Source organism: Neomonachus schauinslandi, chromosome 7 (genome assembly GCF_002201575.2).
Source record: "Neomonachus schauinslandi chromosome 7, ASM220157v2, whole genome shotgun sequence".
Lineage (NCBI taxonomy): Eukaryota > Metazoa > Chordata > Mammalia > Carnivora > Phocidae > Neomonachus > Neomonachus schauinslandi.
This window is the reverse complement of record NC_058409.1, coordinates 36,175,515-36,193,640: the sequence shown is the minus strand read 5'-3', so window position 1 is coordinate 36,193,640 and position 18,126 is coordinate 36,175,515. Positions and strand designations below refer to the sequence as shown.

Below are 18,126 nucleotides of genomic sequence, written 5' to 3'. Positions count from 1 at the left end.
TCAATTATCTATTTTCATGGTATTATTCTAAATTCTACATTCTTGCTATATCTGCAATTTGAAACTAGTTTAAAATACTTAAGTGGGGGGTCAGCTGGGTGGCTCTGTGGGTTAAGCATCCAACTTTTTTTTTTTTTTTTTGGATTTTTTTATTTTTTTGAGAGAGAACATGAGCAGGGGCAAGGGACAGAGGGAGAGGGAGAGAGAATCCAAGCAGACTCCACACTGAGCATGAAGCCTGGCGCAAGGCTCGATCCCACAACCCTGAGACCACAAAACCAAGAGTCGAGCACTTAACCGACTGCACTACTCAGGCGCCCCAAGCATCCAACTCTTGATTTCGGCTCCAGTCATGATCTCAGGGTTGTGATATTGAGCCCCGGGTCAGACTCCATGCCCATCTCCCTCTGCCCCTCCCCCCTTAAAAAATAAATAAAATAAAACAAAACATTCAAGTGGGAAAGGGCCCTGGCTGGCTCAGTTGGTGGAATGGGTACCACCAACTCTCGGGTTTTAAGTTTAAGCCCCAAATTGGGTATAGAGATTACTTAAAAATAAAATTCCAAAAAAAAAAAAAAGAAAATATTCAAGTGGGCATTATTTACTAGGTTATTCACAGCAGCACTGTTTATAACAACAAAATATTAGAAACACCCCAAAAGCACAATAAAGAATTAAGTTAAACATATTTTTCTAGGGGCGCCTGGGTGGCTCAGTTGGTTAGGCGACTGCCTTCGGCTCAGGTCATGATCCTGGAGTCCCTGGATCGAGTCCCGCATCGGGCTTCCTGCTCGGCAGGGAGTCTGCTTCTTCCTCTGACCCTCTTCCCTCTCGTGCTCTCTGTCTCTTATTCTCTCTCAAATAAATAAATAAAAATCTTAAAAAAAAAAAACCATATTTTTCTACATATAGAATACTTAGAAACCTAAAAAAGGTATTAAGGAAGCCCTAATGTATTAATATAGGATAACTGCCATAAAATACCACTAAGTGAAAAAAACATGCAGAAGAGTATGAAGAGTGTACTAGCGTTTATGCAGAAGAGAAAACAGGGGAGACTATATGTATCTGTTTATGTACATATCATAGACTATGTTTGGAAAGATAGACAGGAAATTAATGACATTAAATTGGCCTTGGGAATGATAACTCTGTGGCCAGGAGACCAGGGTGAGAATGAGATAATGCTTGAGTTATGATCTGATTGTATTTCCTACTTAAAAATAAAATGTAAAAATATATATTCTATATTTATAGAAAAAACATTACAATGTCTGCTATTTGCTTCAAATGATACAGGTCTGGGAGAAGCAGGAGAGAAGTACTGATGAAAACAAATTTGCCCATGACCTCCTATTGATGTGAGATCATGGATACACTAGGGTTAATTATATTGTTTTGCCAACTTTTATTAATATTTAAATATTTCCATAATAAAAAATTAAAACACACACACACACACACACACACACAGGTTCATTCAAGTGGAAAGTCAGCAAATTAAAATTTTAAGTAGGTTATAATGCTTAACAAATTCCCAGCACCAAACACTACACAATTTGAACATTTTCTTAACCAGAGCCAAACTATTAAATCAAGAAAGTAAATAACCATATGCCAAAAGAGGCTTTCCTCCTCATTCATCCCTTTTAACAAAATCTGGACTATAATGAAAAGACATGCAATATTAACAACATTTGCTTTACTAGTACTTTTGGGTACAAGATAGATCAAGAGAATTTTTGCCATCATAAGTTCTGCATACACTAGCAATATTAGCAACATCTGCTTTACTAGTACTTTTGAGTACAATATAAAAGAGAATTTTTACCATCATAATCTCTGCATCTCCTCTTTGGTGGTGGGTTTCGACCAAAAGAATTGGAAGAGCTATGATTGTTATAGTAATTAGACCAACTCTCTGTTGTGTTTTCAGAGTGGTGCGCAGGTGCGATCACAGTAACAGTGCTGGGAATAGACTGTGCCCCAGAGGAGTACTGCTCAGAAGAGCTCGGAGGTGGTGCAGACACAGGCACATAGGAACTCTCCAAGTCATTCCTTTCACTCTTAAACTTTGATCTTTCCCTGTGCTCTGCTTCAGAGACAAAATAAAAACAAGAAACAAGATTAGACATTTATGTTCTTAACAATGTTTATTTTCTCACGAAACAGGGAAGAAGAGTATATTGCAGTAAACTCACTGAGCTGTCCATATTTCAAAGTGCTCTCATTATTAACATATCCTAAACCCAGAAACATCAAAAACGTGACATATCTTGACCAGTAATTTGTGTAAAATCATCTTTTATAACACCAACATCAATACATAATGAAGAAAGCCTGATATTTAATAAGAAAGGTATCTAAGAACTGACTTCCAAACTGATATCCCGAGAGATCAGTGGTTGGGATCCCAGTTATCCACTTATCTTTTTTTCTTTTTAATTTTATAAACTCTAGACAACCTTAAAGCAAAACAATGGTTTTTAGTGACGGGGTGAGGGATAGAGCAGGTAGTCCTCTTCCTTCAATGATAGCTTTGTTGATTAAAAGACGGGGGGTGGGGGATGGGTTAGCCTGGTGATGGGTATTAAGAAGGGCACGTATTGAATGCAGCACTGGGTGTTATACGCAAACAATGAATCATGGAACTCTACATCAAAAACTAATAATATAATGTGTGGTGATTAACATAATAAAATAAAATTAAAAAAAAAAGACATTACTTTCAATTATACAAAATGACTTTAAGTCCAGACATGTACTATGATATCCTTACAAACAGCTTTTTAGTCCAACTCCTTTGACTCCATCCTTACAAGAGAGCCCTGTCTTTGTAACAAAATTAGCATTAGGTTTCTGAGACAATTCTAGATTTTATGTTGCTCAGACATGTTAAAGGTATATGTGCGTTTAAGGGGAGTTCTAATACCCTATGACAGAGGAAGATAAGCAATACAGACCTTTTAGAAGGAAGCTTCATCTACTCACCAACATTCCTATTTGGATCCCGGTCTTTGCTGCGCCCTCTACTTCGGCTTCGGCTTCGACTCAGGCCTCGGCTCTTACTCCGACTCTTACTCCTGCCTCTTCTCCAGTCGTATTTCTCACGGTACAGTTCATTCCGCTCATAGTACCGGTCATAGTCTCTCCATTTGCCATCTTCTCTTTTTTTCTCACGTGTCCTATAATACACCGATATAAAAGCCATATGTACACTATAGAAACCAAGTATGCAAACAAATCAGGAGTATGAAATACCCTGATTCATCAAAATTCATAATCTCTGTGCTTTTTCAGAAAGCCATAAAACCACAACATAATTCCTCTGATCCATTATATAAAAAGAAAAAACATTCCCTCAATTACACTGGGTGGGGAGAAATGAAAAAAAGAGATGAAACCAAAGTATGGGGAGGGGCAGGGGAAAAATGGAAATTCAAAACTAGAAAAGAAAAAAAGGCAGAAACACAGTTTTCCTAAACAAAAGACTAATTTTTTAATGGCAGGCTGATGAATCAACATATAAACTATTTATAGTATAAAATACTATGGATGATTTTAATAGTGAGCACCCCTAACCAAATGGAACATTTCATTCATTAATATCCTCTAAGGAGACTACTCCCACCCCTGTGCTCTTGGGGAAAGCACATAATGATGACTGTTTATAAAAGGAAGAGAAAGTATGACAAAGACAAAAAATACAGAACGGAGGGAAGGAAGATAACCTCTTTATCAGTTTAGAGAGAGGCGTCGGTACATATGTTAAAAATCCCATTAATGCCCTTATGGTAACTAAAAAGCGAGTTATCAGTGTCTCCCTAATATAAACACACACCTTCGTTCACTAGATTCTGAGCGAGTCTTCTGGGGACTAGGATACTTCTTTTTTCTTCCATCTCGTTCTTCCTCTGCTGGCTCCTGAAATACCTATATGAAAGCATTCAATAGGAACAAGATCAGTCCTTCTATTAATTACGATCACATCTATCTGATAATCTGTCTAGTATAAGAGAGGGCACAAATACAATGAAATACTGAAGTCAAATTATATCCAAAAAAGTTAGACGAGAGGAGTAAAAAAGATGCTGAAATTACTTTAACAGTAATACACTTATTTTTAAATGTTAATTTCTCTTTTTTTTAAGATTTATTTATTTGAGAGAGAGAGAGAGAACACACGAGAGCAGGAAGTGCAGAGGGAGAGAATCTCAAGCAGACTCCAGAGCTGAGCATGGAGCCTGACACAGGGCTCCATCTCGCGACCCTGAGATCACGACTGAGTCAAAACCAAGAGTCGGACTCTCAACGGACTGCACCACCCAGGCGCCCCAAATGTTAATTTAAGATAAGAAGAGCAGTGCAGGAGCAAAACAGCAATTCATCCCTTATAATGAAATCATAGAAAGAGCAAGTCTTTATCTCTAAGTATCATATAGTAAAATGGGTTTATGTTTTCCTAATTATAAAATATACTCATAATTTGAGAACTGTAGATTTATTTCATAGAAAAGGTTTCAAGAATAAATGGTGAAATTAGTAAGTGCCACAAAACTACACATTTTACAAGATTTACAGAAAATGGTATTGGAATTCATGGAAATACTATCTTCTTTTAAAGCCTAACAGTTAATACTGACCAGAAATCTGTGATTTTATTATTTTTTTTAAAAAGTTAATCTCAACATCAAAAACTAATGATGTAATGTATGGTGATTAACAATAAAAAATTTAAAAAAAAGTTAATCTCAAAACAAATATATAGCCTCTACTAGAAAAAGGTGAAATAAAGTCATTTGCAAGAGCTAAACAAATGCCCACCTAATGGAGAAGCTCACTTAACAAACAGAAGTCAGTGAATGGAACAGATGATAACAATTTAGTAAAACTCAGGCAACATGAAACGGTAGCCACAATATGGCAACCATATGGCACTGGTTAAAACAGGATTCATTTGTTTAGACTATATTTAAAAATCATTCTCTCTACCTATTTACAGGAAATACAGAGTATATATTATTCCCCTTGGATATGATCTGCAAATACAGACAGTAAAAACTCTACAGGACAGGGGCGCCTGGGTGGCTCAGTCGTTAAGCGTCTGCCTTCAGCTCAGGTCATGATCCCAGGGTCCTGGGATCGAGCCCCGCATCGGGCTCCCTGCTTGGCAGGAAGCCTGCTTCTCTATCTCCCACTCTCCCTGCTTGTGTACCCTCTCTCGCTGTGTCTCTCTCTGTCAAATAAATAAATAAAATCTTAAAAAAAAATTAAAAAAAATAAAATAAATAAAAAACTCTACAGGACAAAAGACTGAGTTCCTTCAACAAAATAAAATTTAAAGAAAAAAAGGGGGGTGAGGAAAAGAAGACAGAGAAAAATATAGGTAGGTTTATAAGGGGATTTAAAGATTAAGAGAAACTTAAAAGACATCAAGATGGAAATCATTTTCCTTTTCTATATTTGCAAGGATTTTTTTGATGGACATGTATTAACCTCTAATGGAGAAAAACTTTTCTTAAAAAGTTAAAAGGATCCAGGGAGCCAGGGTGACTCAGTTGGTTGAGTGTCCGACTCTCGATTTCAGTTCAGGTCATGATCTCAGGGTCATGGGATCAAGCCCTGCATTGGGCTCTGTGCTCAGCATGGACTCTGCTTGTCCCTTTCTCTCTGCTCCTCCCCCTGCTCATGCTCTCTTTCTCTCTCTCTCTCCAAAATAAATAAATAAAATCTTCAAAAAAAAAAGAAAGTTAAAGGATCAAAGAGAAATAAAAACATAACATCATCTAAAAACTTGGGCATAGGGGCATCTGGGTGGCTCAGCTGGTTAAGCGTCTGCCTTCAGCTCAGGTCATGATCCCAGGGTCCTGGGACTGAGCCCCACATCGGGCTCCCTGCTCACTGGGGAGCCTGCTTCTCCCTCTCCTCCCCACTCATGTGCTCTCTCTTGCTATCTCTCTCTCTCAAATAAATAAAAATCTAAATAAATAAATAAATAATAAAAAAAAGAAATAAAAACTTGGGCATAAATGTTCACAGCAGCATTATTTCTAAAAGCAAAAAAAGGATTAACCACTTGCCTATCAACCCAAATATGCATCAACTGAGGACCTAAAAAAGAAAATGTGATATATCCATAAAATGGAATATTATTCAGCCGTTAAAAAAATGAATACATGATACAACCAAATGAACCTTGAAAGCATTATGCTAAGTGAAAGGGAGAAGCCAGTCACAAAAGACTACAAATGGCATCACTCTATTTACATGAAATATCCAGAATAGGCAAATCCATAAGGAAATAAAGTAGATTAGTGGTTGCCTAAGAGAGGGGTATGGGGCTGGAGGAGAAGGGCTGGAAGGTGATAGATTAATGGGTACAATGTTTCTTTTTTTGGATGATGAAAACGATCTAAAATGGATCATAGTGATGGTTGCACAACTCTGAATACAATAAAAAACCACCACATTTGTACACTGTAAATAGGGGAATGGTATGGTAGGGGAGCAGTATTTCAGTAACGCTATTAAAAAGTCAGAGGGCATGCACAATATGGATGAACCTCACATAATAAGCTAATGGGGTATGTGACCAGCTCAGCTGGTGGAGCATGCTACTCTTGATCTCGGGGTTGTAAGAAGTTCGAGCCCCACGCTGGGTGTAGAGATTACTTAAAAATAAAATCTTAAAAAAAAAAAAGAACTAAAAAAGGCAAAACTGTATGATTCCTTTTACATAAAATGCAAAAAAACAGGAGAAACTAGTACATGGTATTAGAGGAAAGAATAGTGGTTACCCTGGAAAGAGGGAAATGAGAAGGAATAAGGAAAAGGAAATTAAAAAAATTTTTCAGAGGTGCCTGGGTGGCTCAGCCAATTAAGCAGTTAAGCGTCTGACTCTTGGTTTTGGCTCAGGACACAAACCCAGGGTCCTGGGATGGAGCCTGACGCAGGCTCTGCACTCAGTGCAGAGTTTGCTTGTCCCTCTCCGCCCCCCTCTTGCAAGTGTGTGTATGCGCGCGCACGTGCTCGCTCTCTCTCTCTAATAAATAAAATCTTAAAAAAAAGAAATTTCAACCAACCTGGTTATTTAGATCTTGATTAAAACATACAGGGAAAAACAGACATTTATGAACAATTAGAAATTTGAACACTAGGTATCTGTTAATATTTTAAGGAGTTGGGGCGCCTGGGTGGCTCAGTCGTTAAGCATCTGCCTTCAGCTCAGGTCATGATCCCAGGGTCCTGGGATCGAGCCCCGCATTGGGCTCCCTGCTCGGCAGGAAGCCTGCTTCTCCCTCTCCCACTCCCCCTGCTTGTGTTCCCTCTCTTGCTGTGTCTCTCTGTCAAATAAATAAAAAATCTTTAAAAAAAAAAAAAAAATTTTAAGGAGTTACTGCTATTTTTATATAAGATACAATATTTTAAAAGATTACTTTTAAAATACAACCTTTTAGAGATGCATATTAAGTATTTATAGATATGAAAACTGGCTGAAGTATAGTAAAAGACCACTGCTCATTGATCTGTAATTATTGAAGGTGAATGATTGGTATATCGAGGCTCATTTTATTATTCTGGCTTCTTTTAAATACTTTCTTTTTTTAAGATTTTATTTATTTATTTGACAGAGACACAGTGAGAGAAGGAACACAAGCAGAGGAGTGGGAGAGGGAAAAGCAGGCTTCCTGCGGAGCAGGGAGGCCGATGCGGGGCTCGATCCCAGGACCCTGGGCTCATGACCTGAGCCGAAGGCAGACGCTTAATGACTGAGCCACCCAGGCACCCCAAACCAGCTATCTTTCAAACAGATACTTCTAGTCCACTGAACTTCAATGACTGTAAAAAAGGACACATGGCACAAAAATTTTAACTTTTTATAAAAAATTTAACATATACACATACACCCAAAATTATACATTATCAAGTATGGCAGAAAAGTTTCCTCTTATTTCCATTACTTGAAGTAACATACTGGGAGCCTCTCCTCTTTTAATAAGATATTATGAAACAATTACAAGGCATGAGCCAAAAGCAAAACTGTGACAGTGGTTTCGATTGATCTGAAATATAGTCATATTATGTTTTCTTTTAATGATGGATCAATTCAATCAGCCTAGTATTTTAAGATGGAGCAGAAATGACAGCTAAATGCAATACATGATCCTTAGATTGAATCCTGTGCTGGAGGAGGAAAAAAGCTATAAAAAAGGGGACACTTTTTTGGGGGGGACAAAAAAGGCAGGGGGGACATTGTTAGGTCAACTGATAAAACTGAAATACAGATAGATTAAATTATTTTATTAAAATTAAATTTACTGAAACTAATAATGATACTATAGTTATCTAAGAGAACATCCTTGGGGTGCCTGTGTGGCTCAGTTGGTTAAGCATCTGACTCTTGATCTAGCTCAGGTCTTGATCTCACGCTAGTGAGTTCAAGCCCCACAATGGAATCCACACTGGGTATGGAGCCTACTTAAAAAAAAAAAAGTAATAGAACATCCTTATTCTTATGATATGCAGAGTATCATGAGATCATGATGTATCTAACTTACTCCTAGATTAAGAACACGATGATAGTCTTGGGTGTGAATATATAAAGAGAGCAAATGGGGCAAATTTTCAATAGGTGAATAAAGATAGTGCATGGAAGTTTTAGGTAGGATTCCTGTCATTTTTATGTAAGCTTAAAATTATTCCCAAATAAAAATCGTATTAATCATAATAAAAATAAAAGGTAATAAATATGTCTGTATAATAACCAACTTTTATGTGCCAGGCAGTTGATTAGGATGTGTATGTATATAAAATCTCATTTAAATGTCAATGAAGTAAGTACTACTATGATCATCATTTTCCTAATGTGAAAATGAAGCAATAAGTAACTTACTTTAGAGCACAGTTTTAACTCATGCAGCCTGATTTTAGAACCCATATTCTTATCATACAACACTGTTTTGTCTATACATAAAAAGGATTACAAATGAGCTCTAAAATTTTCCCCTTGGTTCAAACAATTAGATTGCCATAAATAATCATGTTTTTGTACTTCAACATTATAAAAACATTTTTTTTCTTCACTCATTCACAATGATATTTATAACTACATTAACTATAAAAAATACTCTCTGGTAAAAAAAGAGAAAATGGTTGTCTATTATATGGAAATGTGTTACTTAATAATGTCTCTTAAGGTTTCATCAATACTTTACTTTTAGTCAAACCTCTACATTTAACCAAGTTTTCTTTTTCTAAAATCCCTGAATTAAGATTTCTCTGAATTCCTCAATATTACTAAAATTTCTCTTGGAACACTAAACAAGCTATCTGAAATTCTTCCAACATTTCAAGTCCAAAGAAATTAGAAGCCCTGATAAAGAATCTGTATCATGTACCAAACATAGAAACTTCAATCAACAGATAATTACTTTTAAAGAGGTCAACTTCCAACTGAAAATGATACTAGTAAAAATAGGATCTAAGAAGCCCCCAAAAGCAAAAGAAAACTTTGCATTACCTCTTCTTTAATTTCCTCTTTTTCTTGGACTGGTGGTTTTGGCTCAGGCTTAACTGGTTCCAGAGGTGGAAGGTAGTTCTTAGTATAGAGACTTTCGAACAGTTTATCCACAAAACCTGAAGTTTCTAAGGAGAAGAAATAGTATTTAAGTGTTGCACAAACAAAAACAGATGTTTGAAAACACAGTCTATGGCAAAGCTGAGGAAAACAGGACATCTCAATACTGGTGGCAGAACTAAAAATGAGTCTAACCCTTATGAGGAAGAATCCCATTCTTGGGTTTTGAAACTACTGTAAACTAAATAGTAGGAATTAATACGTTTGGAAAGAAAATATCCATCTAATATTGGAGAAAGTATTAGATTTTTTATGTGTAAAAAAAAAAAAGCCTTATAATTCACCAAAACCTATGTAATGCTATCTTTTCAAGTGAGAAGCCATATTTACTATCTTTCCTTTCTCACGAGATATTTGAATTAAAGGGTATCTTCTCATACCAACTGTTAGATCAACCAGTAAGTGTGCATTATCCACATTCCTTTCATCTATTCAATAATATTTACTGAATACATTCTATGTGCCAAGCACCGTAGGTTCCAAGTCACCACGGTCTCAACAAAGGAAAGACAAACAGGAGGCGGGGGGGGGGGAGCGATACACAAAGATAAAAAGGCAAACATATAACATGGCAGGAAGTGACAAGTGCCATGAAAAACAAAATGAACCAAGACTGGGAAGTGGAGATGATGATTAGAGGCATGAGGCACTCAGGAGAAACTACTCTGAGAAGGTAACATTTGAGAAGAGACCAGAAACCGTAAGAGAAGAAACCGTTTCAAGCAAGAGTAAAATGAGTTCAAAAGCCCTGAGTTGGGAACATGTTTGCCATGCTAAAAAAAATGCAAGGGGGAAAAGGTGGCTAGAATGGAACAAGTGAGGGGAAGTGGTAGGAGATGAGGTCAGAGAATTAGCCAGGGAGGCCTTCAGGAAGCTCTGCAGGTATGGAAAGGACTTTGGTAAGAAGATGGGAAGTTAAAGGCACAAAGAGAAGAGGATCATGCCCATCTCTTCCTGGACAGCAAGAAGCTCCAGCCAAGAGGGAAAAAAAAGAAAGTAGCTTCAGTCCTAATAAGCAGTAAGCATTAGCAGCTACATTATCCACAAGTTGTCACCCCTCAACCATCAATGAGATTTTGCCACAAGCTACAGAGGACCCATTCCCCTAAAAAGCATTAGAGTTACAAATGCTTCAACAAAGGAAAGAAGCAGAGAAGAAAAGGAAAGGGGAAGAAAGGTCTTCCCAAATACATGATAAATAATTAATAGGAATGGATATATTCAAATGTTAAAGGATGCTGACTGATTTCTTTCCTTCCAAACTTTTATTTCCAAGATTTTATACAAAGTTTTAAATTTAAAATCTTAAATATGTGGCTGAAGGCACATAATAATTACCTTTTTGTAAAAAGACGTCAAGTTGATCAGCACAAAAGGCTTTCAATTCTTTCTCAGGTTTGTCCTTCTTGACCAGTGCTACAACATAGTTGGCTAAGGCTGAAGGGTCAGCATCACATCTAGTTAGACAAAGAGAAAACAAAAATTTTCAAACTTTTTTTTCAAATAGCGATGTCATTAATAAAGTCATCCCTATTTTAGAAAGATAAAGGTCTTTAAAATAAAGTGACTGCAAACAAAGGTGACTTGTATAACAGCATATACATAGTGCAAGCAAGACTGTCCTTTTCTGCTTATTTTTATAAAATTATTTGTCTATGTTCAATGTTCTAATTATACCCAGGATTTTGGACCATATGTACATTTATTTGTTCTCTCAATGGTAACAGGGAAAGGGTGGCAATTGACCCCTGAGTTGCAGGGCTGTAGAAGCACTGTTGATATCCTCAGGAACTATCTGTTGTTCCATGTGACCAACGATGAAGAACCAGGGCAAGTGGGACACCTTTCCCCCATACCTTATAACCCCAGGCACCAGCATCTAAAAATAGCGATCAAGTTCACTGATAATCTTCTCAGTATCTTAAGGATCTCTTTAAAAAATAAGAACACAGGAAGGTTGACACCTTAAATATTACTGACAAACACTCTAGCAGCTATAAGCAGGAAAGAAAAAATCTGGCACCTAGAAGAGAAAGAAAACAAGTGGCAGAAGGGCAGCAGGGACAACCTCTATCTACTTCTCTTTTCTTCCTAGTCAGTAATAACCTGTCTTTTGGTGGTGGTGGTTGTTTTTTTTTTAAGATTTTATTTATTTATTTGTTTATTTATTTATTTGAGAGTGAGCGAGAGTGAAGAAGCACACGCAGGAGGAGCAGCAGAGGGAGAGAGAGAAGCAGGCTCCTCGCTGAGCAGGGAGCCGATGTGGGGCTCGATCCCAGGACTCCAGGATCACAGACTGAGCCAAAGGCAGACCACCCAAGCGCCCCAGTCACCGATCTTTCGACATTCAAAATCATCTATGCCAGGGCAGCACATGTCAACTCCTGACATGTAGCAATCTTCAGACCCAGTATTTTATCTACACTACAAGAAACAGAAAGCTTCTGTGCTCTAAATATACATATATATATATATATATATATGCATATATATATATACGGGAAAAAATATTTTTTAAGTAAATAAAGCAAATTTTATAAAAAGAAAAATGAAGCATCAGCACCTTTACTTCCTTCTAGTCTATATTTTTAAAGTTTATAATTCAATAAAATAGAATTTTTTTATTGCCAATATTGCTGTGGGAAAGGCTAATTCTTTGAACATCAATGCACATTTATGCACCAAATCCAAGGGAGCAAATTTCAATGACTGTCAATCTTACAAAACTCAGAGCTAATAGGGCGCCTGGGTGGCTCAGTTGTTAAGCGTCTGCCTTCGGCTCAGGTCATGATCCCAGGGTCCTGTGATTGAGTCCCGCATCAGGCTCGCTTCTCCCTCTCCCACTACCCCTGCTTGTGTTCCCTCTCTCGCTGTGTCTCTCTCTGTCAAATAAATAAATAAAATTAAAAAACAAACAAACAAACAACTGAAGAGCTAATAAAATAAGTTGTACTTAAGGGTCAAAGTGCACTAGGAAAGAGTGTAAGTGTGCCAGATGAGGAGCTACATATTAATAAAAACATGCAATTTAAAAGAAAGCCAGGATTTTTCTTAAGTAAAAAATGTAAATTACATTTTCAAACAGATTACCTTGGTAAACCCAACTGCTAAATTCTAAAATGGATATACAGATCAATATAAGAAAAACAAACAATCTGACCAAAAAATGAGGGCCTAAAAAAAAAAAACCTGTCAACTATACTTCAATTAAACAAAGAAAAAATTTAAAAAGAAGAAAAAAAGAAAAAACTGGCAGAGCACCTGAATAGATATTTTTCCAAAAAAGACATGCAAATGGCCAACAGGCATTTAAAAAGATGATTGACATCACTAGCCACCAGGAAAATGCAAATCAAAACCACAATGAGATCTCACCTCACACCTGTCAGAATGGCTATTCTCAAAAAGACAAGAGGGGTACCTGGCGGGCTCAGTGGTTACAGCATGTGACTCTTGATCTCGGGATTTTGAGTTCAAGCCCCATGTTGGGTGTAGAGATTACTTAAAAATAAAAATCTCAAAAAAAAAAAAAAAAAGACAAGAAATAACTGTTGGGGAGGATGCAGGGAAAAGGGAACCCTCATGCACTGCTATGGAGAACAGTACAGAGGTTCTTCAAAAAATTAAAAATAGAACTATCACATGATACAGTAATTCCACTTCTAGGTATTTACCTGAAGAAAATGAAAACACTAATTCAGAAAAACATATGCACCCTTATGTTCATCATAGCATAATTTACAATAGCCAAGATATGGAAGCAACCAAAAAATCCACTGATAGATAAAGGAATAAAGAAGATAAAGACTACATGGTATATATAATGTATTATTACTCAGCCATAAAAAAGAATGAAATCTTGCCATTTACAACAGCATGGATGGACCTATAAGGTATATGCTAAGTGTGCTAAGTCAGAGAAGGACAAACACCGTATGATTTCACTTAAATGTAGAATCTAAAAAACAAAACAAAACAGAAATGCTCATAGATACAGAAAGCAAACTGATGGCTGCCAGAGGGAAAGGGAGTTGGGGGGGGTGGGGGATGGATGAAATAGGTGAGGGGGATTAAGAGATACAATCTTCCAGTTATAAAATAAGCAAGACATGGGGATGTATTTAATAGCATAGGGAATACAGTCAATAATATTCTAATAACTTTGTATGCTGACAGACTGTAATTTGACTTATTGTGGTGACCACCATGCAATGTATAAATCAAATCACTGTTGTATACGTGAAACTAATCTAACACTGTATGTCAACTACTCAATCTAAAAAATACTAATAATAAATAATAAAATGAATACATAGTATGTCCAAAAATGTTACACAGGCCATGCCCACCTTGGCTAATCCATAAATCCCTTAAAACAGAAATGTGTAGAGAGATTTAATCTCACTCCTGAAAACAGTAAGGTATTTAATCAGTATAGTTCTAATGCATCTAACATTCAAATGGAAGGGAGAGGGTAAAAAAAAAAAATCTATCACATTTCTACCTTTACGTAGAAACGTTCAGATCCTGGAAGAGGACGATATTTTAAACAGAGAAAGAAAAGGATTTTTAAAAATAAGAATGGCAGGGGCGCCTGGGTGGCTCAGTTGGTTAAGCATCTGCCTTTGGCTCAGGTCATGATCCCCTGGTCCTGGGAATGGGCCCCTCATTGGGCTCCCTGCTCAGTGGGGAACCTGCTTCTTCCTCTCTTTGCCCTTCCCCCCACTCGTGCTCACTCGCACTCTCTCTCTCTCATGCTCTAATAAATGTATAACACCTTTAAAAATAAAAATAAATAAGAATGGTAGAAAGAGGCAATCTCATTTTTTCTGCTGTTAGGAGAACCTTTAAGGAGTCTCATGACCCAGTAGGTAGAAAGCTGGGTAATATGAGGTTTCTAGTGTGAAGCAGGCACAACATTCAGATTACTGGATAAATGAGGGGAGTTAAACAAACCCAGCTACCTTATACATGTATTTAGTATCCAGACTCTGAAAAACAAATGCAGAGTAAGGTTGCTCCTGATGAAACACATTTTGATGTGATGTGTTAAGCCTCATGATGAATAGTTACAAGAAGGTAAAAGAGCAAAAAAAAACTAGACATCAAGAAAAAAGAGTGGTCACAGATTTTTAAAAATTTGTGCAGTATGAGTGAACAACTGATTGTTAATAACTGATGTTTAGAATTCTGTACCAAATACAAAAAGCATATTTACAGCCAAAGGAATGGGACCAATTACATTTAAGCACACTATGAAGTAAACTGCCAGTCTGAAATAATAAGTCACACCAATTGAATGGTGAAACTTAAAAATACTGGGGAATTTTATGCTGTAATTTTCTATACCTTTATGATTGTTCTTATTTATTCTTTCATCACCCCCTACTATATAATCTTTAAAAACCGACAATTATAATACTGCAGTAGCTATGGCACCAATGCTAACAGTAGCCCAACCAAACTTCCAGAAGTGTGTTCCCAAAATCTGAGCATGAGTAAGATCCTTGATAATTTACAAGACAAATGCAGGACCACTTCTTACTTCTCTTACCCCAGAGTATTTAAAGTCTTTTAGCTATTTATTTGTGACCAAAGCTTATGGAAATTCATTTTACATAACTGTAGGAATAAGAATATTTGGGAATGAAAAAGATTTTAAGATTTTGGATCCATGGCTATGGTAAATACACACATTTCTAGACAGAAAGGGGCTTCTATTATAACAAAGAGATTAGAAAACATAGTAATAGTCACCTAAAGTTACTATTCTCATATAGTCTTTAAAAGGCCTTAACAGCACAATCAGTGAGTTATTATTCATTTTATAGATACCTAAATTTGTAAATATGTAAAGACAAATGAAGCGACCCACTCAAGATCAGGCAGAAAGCACACCTGTGGAATTAAAACTCAGCTACAATTCCACAGAGTAAAATCTATTTTATACCACATACACTTTCCTACTGTAAATCCACATGACAATGCATTCTATGGCTCAACCAGTAGTTATCTTCCAATGAAAAGAAAGAACAAAAGAAATTTCCGTAAGTTTAATGGAAATTAGAAATATGAGGACTCCTTAAAATTCACATCTTGCATAATAATGTCCTAAGAACATCTTTCAATTATCTATATTTTATTTAAAAAATAAAAGTCAACTAGAATGAATTTTCATCAGGGGACGTTAATAGAAATATTGCCTTAAAAATGTCTTATCTGTAAAACCTCAAATTTGTCTTTTTCCTCCTTAATGAAATCTCCACTGCAGGTATATGACACATCTGCTATGCTGGTATATCAGCTTTACAGATTTCAGACATACACCCAATCCCGAGACCAAAGAGTAAATAAAGGTCTTTCCTTACCTTAGGCCCCAAGTCAAGAAATACTACTTAAAAATTATCAAAGTCTACTTGTTTTAGGAAAAAACCAACACTACTTAAACCTTTTCCACTTTCAGAAAAAATCTACAGGTTCTTGAATATGGGCTCAATTTTAAGTTCTACCTTGGTGTAATGTGTTCCCTCTCTCACTGTGTCTCTCTCTGTCAAATAAATAAATAAAATCTTTAAAAAAAAAAAAAGATTTTATTTACTTGAGAGAAAGCATGCGCATGAGTGGGGGGAGGGGCAGAGGGAGAAGCAGACTCCCCACTGAGCAAGGAGCCCGGTAGGGCTCAATCCCAGGACCCTGTCATGACCTGAGCAGAAGGCAGACACTTAACTGACTAGCCACCCAGGCCCCCTGAAAACAGCATTATTTTTAGCAGAAAAAGAAAAGAAAAAAAAAGTCAACATAACCATTCTCATTGTTAAATGTTTATGAAATATTAGGCCTCCAAAGTGATGGTTATAAAAACAATACACAAATATGAAAAATGTTTCTGATGTAAGGTCAAATGGAGAAATACAGATAAAAAATTTAAATTGATTCTGATTATAGCTACATGGAAGTTCACATACACAAGAGAAACTAGAAATAAATAAACACAAGTAATTTTATTAATTTTTTCTTTCTGCATTTTCTGGAATAGTACTTTTATTTTTACTTTATAAGACAAAAAGTAAATATAAAAACAAAAAGTCTGCTTCTGAGATCTGTGTTCAGATTATTACTTTGATAAAACAATATTGGAAAAACAAGTAAAGGGAGGTGGGGGGTGCCCAGCTGGCTCAGTTGGTAGAGCAACTCTCAATCGGGGTTTTAAGTTCAAGCCCCATGTTGGGTGTTGGCTTTACTTAAAAACAAAATCTTAAAAAAAAAAAAAGAAAGAAAAGAAAAATAAGTAATATTGGAGTTGACATTTTCAAATTGTTAATGTAACTATTAAGTTCTAAGAACCTGTTAACAGATATTAAAGAGAGAGAAATAATGGCACTTCTACTTTTCAAATAAAAGTTTTCATCTTCCCCTTAATTAATTAGAGGCTTTCATGAACAGAAGAAAATACTCCTAGATTTATTTTGGGTAAAAAACATATATATACATACATCTGTCATATGCAAACACCATTTTGATACTTGGACTATGGCTCACAGAGCAGTAGTCACCACCTAAGTATAACCTAAAAATCAGACTAGTAAAAAAGAAAAATCTAGGGGCGCCTGGGTGGCTCAGTTGGTTAAGCGTCTGCCTTCAGCCCAAGTCATGATCCCAGGGTCCTGGGATCGAGCTGCGGCAGGCTCCCTGCTCAGCGGGAACCTGCTTCTCCCGCTCCCCCTGCTCCTGCACTCTCTCTCTGTCAAATAAATAAAGTCTTTAAAAAAAAACTTATGTTTCAAATTGTCAACCAACCTACATATACATATAAGGACACTGATTCATTTAAACGTTTACTGACTGTTCACTAAATGCCAAGCATCTTACTTGGTAATGGAATTACTCTGAGCAAGACAGACCTTGCCTTGCAGTCTAGTGGCCAAGAGATGAAAATGAAAACAAGTAATTATGGTACAAAATAACAAATGGTTAAAAAAAATTTAACAAGAAAATAAGTAATAACCCTGTGAGAAGATGAGACAAAGCAGTGATACGAAACATAGAGCTATAAAAGAACTTCTGGCTTCTAGCCTATAGCAGTTGGGCCAGGAAGAATGAAGTCAGACGTATTTAGGAGGCAGACCCAAGGACATAAGAACAAATATGTCCTTAACTTAGTATACTATAACTTGCCAAGAAGTCTTCTGGTCAAAATAAGTCCTTTTCTGTGAAACAGTTAACAGTCTCCTTAAACAAGTCCCACAGCAGTTTAGAGGCATACTAATTCTTTGAAGCCACTAACCACATTATCAGAACTTCTCAGTCTTAAGAACATACCTCCAAAATACTCATTTCATCTTTGTAGTTTATTTATCTGAGAGGTCAGGTCTCATAGCGGCTAGGTGACAATTTTTCCTCCCATTTGCGCAGCCCCAGACATTACTAATCAGAATTTAATGTGATAAGGATTGCAAATCTATGGTAGCATGTAAACTCTAGAGTTCAAC

General features: G+C 36.5%; 1 protein-coding gene across 2 annotated transcripts in view; it reads right to left on the bottom strand.

Annotated features, from left to right (window-relative positions):
* The window catches only part of RBM27 (RNA binding motif protein 27), a 72,385-nt gene that overhangs the window by 48,858 nt on the left and 5,401 nt on the right, over window positions 1-18,126 (bottom strand). The window contains exons 2-6 of one of the 2 annotated variants that reach the window (XM_021702212.2): window positions 10,976-11,094; window positions 9,521-9,645; window positions 3,842-3,933; window positions 2,992-3,185; window positions 1,832-2,095 (exon numbers count right to left, since the gene is read on the bottom strand). In XM_021702212.2, the coding sequence (XP_021557887.1) occupies window positions 1,832-2,095; window positions 2,992-3,185; window positions 3,842-3,933; window positions 9,521-9,645; window positions 10,976-11,094 (794 nt within the window). The remainder of the gene's footprint in view (window positions 1-1,831; window positions 2,096-2,991; window positions 3,186-3,841; window positions 3,934-9,520; window positions 9,646-10,975; window positions 11,095-18,126) is intronic. The other variant, XM_044917157.1, reaches the window with a different exon arrangement.